We start from the raw sequence: 9,269 nt of genomic DNA on the forward strand, positions 1-9,269 counted from the left end.
AATAATGCATAGATACATATATACATCGATAGATGAATATACATAGATAGCCATATCTAAAAAAGAGATATACATCAAAGAATTTTCATAAACAAAAGTGAAATGAAGGAAGGTTACCTGAGTTTTTTTGGAGCATTGTCGTGGAATGTAGAGCACATTTTCCTATGATAGAGGAGTCCCTGCTGGTCAGGAAAGATAGTCTGAGATGGAGTTAGATCATGGACTAGGTGCTTTAGGAGCAGTTCTTAAAAGAAAAGCCAGCTTATAAATATATGGTAATTTAAAATGAGTCCAGACATGTAGATATACTGGGAGTGGATCTCAGTGGAGAAAATTACAAGTTTTATGTTGTAAAGCCCTGGGTTTAATCCCCAGCACAACAAAACAGTAATAACATACCACACGTGCACACATGCATGTGCACGCGCATGTGCACACACACACACATACACCAATAATTCAAAAATGTTGGTGAAAATTTATTTTATTGTATTCATGGACCTTCTTTGAGTTTTACTTCCTGGTTTAAATTCAAAGCAATGCTTTTGAACATAGATAAACCTTGCTGTATAAACAAGGCTGTTCATAGGGTATTAACCATAATAATGAGAAATTAAAAACAGAGTAGGCTTAACAATAGGAAAATCTAAATTAGAGTACATCTGTATTAAGAAATCCTAAGCAGCCACAAACCAGCCAGTTTGGGAGGAGTGACCATAAAGACTGAAATTCCCAATTCACAGCCTGTTACCAAATAGGTAATAAAATCTCACAAAGTTTCATAGGTACATACAGAGAAGAGAAGGAAGGATACAGATACAGTTACTAACAGTGCCTATCTGAGGAGGGTGATGTTAAGGACCAAGGTACTTTCTTCTCTGCACTTTTTTTCTATAATTTCGAATGTTATCTACTAGCCATTTAGTAATACAGATAGATCTGACTGAAAATTAATTCATCCCTTGATTAACAATGCACTGTTTTGCAGGGTCTCACGTACAATTGATCTGTAATGCCACTGGCAAATCCAGTGATATAGTCAGCTGGAAGTGGAATGGGTCAGAAATCTTTTTCATTGATGACCCAGTTCTGGAGGAGGACTATCAATTGTAAGTACACCCATCAATGTTGATATCACATTTTATACCCCATTTTAATCCCTTTGTATAATAACCTATAACTTAACATTGAGGTTACCTGGGAACTCATGATTCCTCACCTTTTGCTGCTTTTGTTGTTGTTGTTGTTGTTTTGTGTGTGGGGGGTGGTCCTGGGATTTGAACTCTGGGCCTGGGTGCTGTCCCTGAGCTTTATTAGTCAAGGCTAGTGCTCTAGGATTTGAGCTACAGCTCCATTTCTGGCTTTTTCCCCCCTTTTTGGTAGTTAATTGGAGATAAGAGTCTCGGGGGGCTTTGCAGTCTGGTCTGGCTTTCAACTGCAATTCTCAGATCTCAGCTTTCTGAGTAGCTAGTATTACAGGTGTGAGCCATCAGCCCTCTTTTTGGAGTTTTACTAAGTTAGCTAAACAAGATTTGCAAGGTCTTGTACATTGTGGTGCAGATTCCAAATCATTTGGAAGCCTTTCTCTTAAATTCAGTAATGCATGGTGCAACATTCTAATAAATTCCCCTTCATATTTTTCCCCCCAGATTTTGGGAGTTTTAATTTGTCCTAAAAGTTACTGACGAAAAAGGCATGCTAACATTCTTTCTTTTAATTTGTCATCCTTGTATGCTCATTTTCTCTGTATTGTTTCATTTTAATATATGTGCTGCCAAAGCAAACACCTCTTTACGTTTTTTAAAACTAGTTTAGAAAATACTCATTAAGCAGGGTCAAGCACTAAGAACTCTAAAAAGCTTCTACTGTCTTCTTATGTATTGTGGGCCTGTGGGATGAGGCTTCCAATGTCCCCTTCTTCCCAGCCCTGGTGAAGGCCTTTGTCCTCTGCCTCAATCTACTCTTGTCTAATATATGCTTTTCTGTACTCCATGGAAGATAGATTGCTTGTCTTTGTAGTTTTCCTGTCTGTAGCTAATCAGTTTTTACTAGTTTTGTGTTCCTGCAACTGACAGTAATCTCAGGCTATATAATTCAATTGATATACCAGCTGTCTGATTGTTACGTTACTCTGTGAGTAGTGTAGGTAATTATTTCAGCTGCAAGGTACGAAACAAATGCAGAAATAAACCAAACATAAAAATCTTATTCATGGGGCTGGGAAGGTGGCTCAGTGGTAGAGTGCTTGCCTTGCATGCATGAGACCCCACGTTTGATTCCTCAGCACCATATAAGCAGAAAAAGCTGGAAGTGGTGCTATGGCTCAAGTGGTAGAGTGCTAGCCTTGAGCTGAGGAGCTCAGGGGCAGTGCCCAGACCCAGAGTTCAAGACCCAGGACCAACAACAAAAAAAATGTTATTCATAGTGGCTGCAACATCCCTGCCTAACTTTGTTGACCTTCTGTCTTTTGAACAGTGTGGAAAATCCTTCAGACAAAATAAAGAATACACTCATCACAATACTTAATATCTCAGAGGTCAAAAGTCAATTTTATTTATACCCATTCATCTGTGTGGCCAGGAACACAGACAAAATCAGTGAAGCATATATCCAATTTGTATACCCAGGTAAATATGAAACTAGTTATTTGAAATGCAATTTTTGTTGTTGTGGTTTTTAGTCATTTCCATTCTTTTTTATTTTTCTTTTCTTTTTTTAAGTAAGTTTTTTTTATTGTGAATATACTGTACAGAAGTGTTACAGTTACATGAGCAAGGTGGTGTTGTTTTAAGATTTGTTTTTAATAGGATTTCATAACCTAGAGTTTTCCAATATGACTTCCTCTCCCTGGAACATTCTTTCCTTCCTTGTCAGCTGGGAAACTTCTAATCCTTCTCAGATGAATTATCTGTTTTCAGTGGTATATTTTTCTATTCCATTGTTTACACTTAACCCAGTTAAGAACTCTGGTACTGTTTGTCCCAGTACAGTATCTTTTAGACTTAATTTCCTTGACTGTAAATTCTTTGATGGTAACAGCTTTTTATCATAGTACTTATTCTATTTCCACAGCTAATAATAATTGAAGTTTGCTACATCATGGGCATGTAATAAATGTTTTTAAGTAAATAACTTTATGAAGAATGCTTCAAAACCTAAATAGCTGCTTCAGAAAGGCAATTCCAGAAGTCAAGGTCATGAGTTGGTATGGTCAGGCAGTGTTGAAAATTTTTGTGAAATATTTAAAAATAATCTGTGGGTGACATTGATCAAGACACTGTATTCATCATCTGATTTGGTGAATAGAAACTCCTTTGTATAACTACTTAAAGATAATAAAATATTCAAAAAATGGAAAAATAAAAACAATCTGTAGTTGAATAGTCAAGATGTTCTTAACATAAGCTGGAAGATTTATATTGAAGCAATCATGATCTCGTAATGAAGACTATAAATGTGAACTATCCATTGGACCAATTGGACATTAGATCTTGGATCCTACTTTGTACCAAAATAAAGTCCAGATGGATCAAAGAACTAAACTGGACAACTTAAGTTATAGGCTTTTAGGTGTTCTTTTCCAGGGTGTCTCTATATGTTCTGGCATTTAAAAAATCCTTTCATCTTGTCTCTTTTTCTATGTTTAGTTGTTCTTCAGCCTCTTCTCCTTTACCCTCTCACTGCTTATTTTTTTTACCACCTTCCTCTTTAATCACTAAAGTTGAGTAATTAGAAAGTGAAGACAAATTCAGATAGATAGATAGATAGATAGATATTCTTTCCTCTTCTCCTCCAGATTTTGGCTTTTCCTAACTGGCTCTTCTACCTTGGTAAACTTCTGTAGATTCTCATTGATTTTGACTTCTCCTTGTACTGTGAAGCACTCTATCTGTAGTATATTTTCTCTTATTGCATATGGTGGTATTTCGGTGGAAACTTAATAGAATGTGCCTTAGTTGTATAGCTTGTCCAGGTTAGATTGCTTTCTGTAGTTAATATCCATTAATAATTATAACAATGAATGAGCTAAAAACTATCTGAATGTTAGGCCAATTCCAAATATGTCTTTCCTGTGATGAAAGTAGAAAAGTTGCTGTGTTCAAAGTTTTAATTCCTTTTGGTTTTAATGCTTTTCCTCCTCTTTTCTGCTACAGTTCCTGATTTCAAGAACCACATAATTGGGATATTTGTCCCATTAACAGTTATGATTGTGTGCTCAGTATTCATCTATAAAATCTTCAAGGTTGACATTGTACTTTGGTACAGAGATTCTTGGTCCCATTTTCTCCACACAGAAGGTATAATTTTGTAGTCACACAACAAGTTCTCCTTGGAGATTTAGATGATGACTAAGAAAATGTTTACTGAAGATTTAGAATGAAAAATGCTGGCAGATATAGGGATGGTAGTTATTCTTAGACTTAATTATAGTTTTATAATTGACTTAACTAGACTGAATTTCAGTGTTTTCTAAGTTCAGTCTTCAGCATTCAAGCTGCAGGATAAACAGGCCCTTGGAGCAGCTGTGTCTGAATTCAGTTACTTAGAATCCATTGATGGGGACATGCTCTGTGTAGATCACACCATGGCCAACTTCCAAGTGGAAGAAATGAATAGATTTTCACACATCAGGGGAAGTCTCTCTCTTTCGTTGAAACCAAATAAAATCTACCACCTCAATACTATATAAAAGGAAGACTGAAATGTTTGGGGAAGAAAATAAGAATAAGGAGCTAAGGACATTTTAATACTGCATGTATGTGAGGTGGCCATTAATGCAAGAGAAGAATAGCTCATAGTATGAAAATTTGGAAGAGTGAACATTGTAAAATGGTACCATACTTCAATTGTACACTGAATCAAAAAGATCAATATGTAACTGGGAAGTATATGTTTTTGATACTGACTTTATCAAATCATTTACTTTTCCTTTTGGTTCTAAATATGTGACATTTATTCTTTAGCTTCAGATGAGAAGAGCTATGATGCATATATACTATACCCAAAGACGTTCACGGAAGGGTCCACCTCCAACTCAGATATGTTTGTGTTCAAAATATTGCCTGAGGTCTTGGAAAATCAGTTTGGATATAGACTGTTCATTTATGGAAGGGATGATTATGTTGGAGAAGGTATGGGATGGAGTAATGCACAAGAGTTAATAGGTTTATTGTTGTAAAAATGAATCTGTAAGTTTGCTATCTTTTTAGAAGACTGTAATGTGGGTATATGTATTTTTTACCATTTTAAACATTTCTTTATACTTCTGTATGTGTGTGTATATGTATGTGTGAGGGGTATGTGTGTATGTGCTAGTACTAGGGCTTGAACTCGGAGCCTTAAGCTCTTGCTTGGCTTTTTTTGCTTAAGGCTGTAGCTCTACCTCTTTAGCCATACCTCTACTTTTGGCATTTAGCTGATTAATTGGAGATAAGAGTCTCATGGACTTTTCTGCCTAGATTGGTTTTGAACTCAGATCTCAGTCTCCTAAGTATCTAGGGTTACAGGAATAATCCACGGGCACCCAGCCTAACTTTCATATTTATTAAATGCAAAGTATTTACTTCTGTTACAGTTGGATAGATCACTAATTAATTGATTTATATGTTTCAGAAAATATAATGATTAATTAGTGGTTATTAGTACAATAAAATAGTACAGATGAAATGACTTAAGTAGTTTTTAAAACTTTGACATTTTCCTGCATTCTAAGTGGAATATTCAACTGTTGCAGGTCAATGTTTGATCTGATCTATGAAACAGGACAGACCTTTAAGCACAAGTAACACAAGAGAAAAGAAGCATGAGGAGACATAGTAGATGGAGGGGGCGGAGGGAAGAATCTTGTGAGAACACGGTTCTGAAATTTGACTCATCACACTGTACTTCCTATTTTTCAGATACTATCGAGGTCACTAATGAAAACATAAAGAAAAGTAGAAGACTGATTATTGTTTTAGTGAGAGATGTGTCTGGCTTCAGCTGGCTGGACCATTCATCAGAGGAGCAAATAGTGATGTATAATGCTCTAATTGAAGATGGAATTAAAATTGTTCTGCTGGAGCTGGAGAAAATTGAAGACTACGAGAAAATGCCGGAATCCATTAGATTTATTAAGCAGAAACATGGGACCATCCGCTGGTCAGGGGATTTGAGAGAGGGACCACAGTCTTCAAAGTCCAGGTTTTGGAAAAAGGTCAGATACCACATGCCAGCTCAGAGGAGGTTGCCTTCATCCAAACAGCAATTATTGTCTTTGACCTCTGGTTCAGGCACTAAGGCGAGCTTGCAAAGTGAGGTTCACCTGCCTCTTGGGTAGCCTGGAGAAGCTGGGTGTTCCTATTGTATGCACTACAGGCTGGGCTGTTGCCTCCTGCTGACTTCTATAGTCATAAAATGTACCTGTCTGGTCCCTTGTCCCAAAGTAACCTGGAATCAGATAGTTAAGGGAACAGGACTTAGTGACAACAGCATGTCCAGGCAGTTCAGAGCAGAGGGCTTGGGATGGCCTTTAAAGGACAATAAAATGCTCTCTGAATGTTGGACCAGTTGAGAAAAGTCACTTGACAGTGATGAGAAGCTAAAAAGTGACGAGAAGATAAAGAGATGGCCACCCTCTAGAGATGGCTTTATGAATTTGTTGAGAGCACAGAGGCAGAGCTGTGGCCATGTCTGGGGACATTGTAGGGTCAATGACCCAGGAGGGACTTTTCTGGGCAGCCTTGTGGGTACTGTAGACTGACACAGAGGAAGGGCACATTTTTCATTGGCTTGAGTTTGTCAGGTACATCCTCTGCCAGTGATCAGAGATTCCCAAGACCAAAATTTATTGGGTAGACTTCGAACACTGTCCTTTCATTGGGACAGAGATTCTCCAGGAATCCAAGGTGGCAAAAAATCTCTTTATCTTCCTGTAGAACAGAATTTAAAAAGCAACAGTAGCAGGAACTGACCCACCCCTTCCTCCTTAAGTGTTTTCTTCCTGGAATGTCCATCCTGTTTTCCTTTATTCTGCATTTTACTTGATTCATTTGCTTCTTTGGAGACACAGATGGCTTTGCAATGGCTTCCTTCCTCTCCTCCATCATGTGCACAGCTTTCATAAAATGCTGCTCTCCTCATATCCTGATCTTGCTGGAAAACCTCCCAGGGTCTCTCTTTTTCTGCTTAGGAACTAAATAAAGCCTGCGTCCCCCTCCAGCGTGGCAGTTCCGACTCTAGTTCTCCCAATGTGATGTGTCCTCACAACCTTCCCTGTGCCATCTTGCTGTGTGTATTCTAGGTCAGCCTCCAGGGATTCTGTCTTGGCTGTATCTCCTACATCTGTCCTCTGACCTGAATTTCTTCTTGCATTCTCTCCAGTTGCAATCCAAAGTTGATGTCAATGCTGTAGTTGCCAAGGGCCTTTCCCTGAGAGATTCCACTCTCAAGCCTTAAATCTCTCCTGCCAGTCTATGGGTGCTGCCTATAAGTGACCACATTAGGAAGTAGCTCCTTTTCTGGTCTGAATCTATGCTGTCTCAGGAGAAGTGTTGTTTGATTGTCCCTGACTGCCTTCCAGAAGCAGTGTGCACATGTGACAAAGATTGTGTAGTGCTTTACTATTTAAAAATGTTCTCAGATAATTATGTTTAATTTTTTGCAATAATGCTAATTCTAGACATAGAGAAAATTCCCTATTTTTTAAAATACTCTCTTAACTCTATTACATCTAAGACTTGAACCTGTATTTTCTGGCCACTAGTCCAATGCTAAAACTACTTGATTTTTAGGTCAATAACTGTCTCTTCACTGCCTACTTGACAAACATGTGAAAAGAAATGGTAGATTTTTATTTTCTAGGGGGGAACCAGAACCCATTTTTTATGTAAGAAACAAATTTGAGACTTTTCAAAGTGTTGGCATATATAAAAACTATGTTTGATTTTATGTAAATACATTTTAACTTGCATGCATTCTTTCTACAAAATTAAATACTTCTTACCCAATTAAAAGTGACAGAAAAAAATTGGGGGAGGTATAGGAAAAAATATTTTCTTAAATTTGAAGACAACCTTCAGGATCATTAGACTAAATCTTGAAATTTGCAAGACTGGGTTCATGAGCCATTTGTTGGGACACAGGATGCTTCTGAAAGTTGTCTGAATGTGGATTGATCATTTGCTTTTCATATTTTGAGTATCTAACAGTATAGGTGAATACAAACGCTTATTTGGAAGGGCATTTTCCCCATTAAAATGTTCAGAGCTGGACAAACACAGTTTAACATTTTGACCACCCCTTTTGTACCTGCTTTCTCCTGACTCTTCTTGCCTGAATACATTGGCAAGCATGGTATCAAGAAAGCGAGCTTAGAAAGAGTGGCAACATTGGCTAGTAAGAAGTACAAAAAGAATTACGAGTAGTGAGGCATCTGGAATTTAGGGAACAAAAGTAAAGGGAGAAACCTTAATTTGGCAAAAATACCACACAGGAAAGTGGCAAGATGTTCCCTATCTCAGGGAAAGAATCCAGAAGAGAAAACTAAGCTCTCTGCCACTCCTTCAACTTCCCTAGACTGACTGTCCCAGTCCCCAATCTCTTTTCAAAGCTCTTCTTCTATATGATCCCTTTAATAGATGTCATTGAAAAGGGTATTTATTTTTTTAATTAAAAGTCAACCTAAGTTTTGAAGAAGATTTGAAAATACAGCCAAGTATTTGATTACCAGTGGATAAACTGGCTTAACAGAATTTATATTTTCTCTCTCCTGCTTTCCTTTTGAAAAACTTTACTTTCAATGAAAGAGAAAGTTTTGAGCCATTTTAAATGACATTTTCAATAACATGTTTGTACTTGTTAATGATGAAGGTTCTTTTTTTTTTTTTACTAAGACTTACTTGTGTAATTCTGTAGCAGATGCCAGATATTTTTATATGGTAAACCACCAAATTGGTGTACAGCTTGTATCATTAATCAATAGACTGTACTTGTTTTCCAATAAAATTGTTAAAACTTCTGGCTCTTAAAGTCTGTTTCTTTGCTTGCCATCTCCACAGCCACCCCAAGGTGGTGAATAAAGTGAATTAAGTGTCCAAAATGTATGCTGCAAAGCTGGTAAATTGTAATGATCTCTGAGAGCTTTTGCACCTGTTACTCAGAGTCCCTTTGTTCTTATCTTCCAGTACTCTCAATGGGTAGAGCTGTGAGCCCTATAGACTCCACAAGAAATGCTGTCTTCACCATCTACATGGCATGAGACCTTAGACAATGATTGGGCTTCAGTTCCC

At 37.4% G+C, this 9,269-nt stretch overlaps 1 protein-coding gene across 3 annotated transcripts in view; it reads left to right on the plus strand.

Moving 5' to 3' along the window:
* Window positions 1–8,997, plus strand: part of Il1r1 (interleukin 1 receptor, type I) — an 84,209-nt gene extending 75,212 nt beyond the window's left edge. For 2 of the 3 annotated variants that reach the window (XM_013019824.1, XM_013019823.1), the window contains exons 8-12: window positions 989–1,109; window positions 2,476–2,627; window positions 4,155–4,298; window positions 4,965–5,132; window positions 5,901–8,997. In XM_013019824.1, coding sequence (XP_012875278.1) covers window positions 989–1,109; window positions 2,476–2,627; window positions 4,155–4,298; window positions 4,965–5,132; window positions 5,901–6,319 — 1,004 coding nt within the window. In that variant the 3' untranslated portion in view covers window positions 6,320–8,997. The remainder of the gene's footprint in view (window positions 1–988; window positions 1,110–2,475; window positions 2,628–4,154; window positions 4,299–4,964; window positions 5,133–5,900) is intronic. The other variant, XM_013019825.1, reaches the window with a different exon arrangement.
* Window positions 8,998–9,269: the final 272 nt, after the last annotated feature.

The sequence above is a fragment of the Dipodomys ordii genome, unplaced genomic scaffold (genome assembly GCF_000151885.1).
Source record: "Dipodomys ordii isolate 6190 unplaced genomic scaffold, Dord_2.0 Scaffold47, whole genome shotgun sequence".
Lineage (NCBI taxonomy): Eukaryota > Metazoa > Chordata > Mammalia > Rodentia > Heteromyidae > Dipodomys > Dipodomys ordii.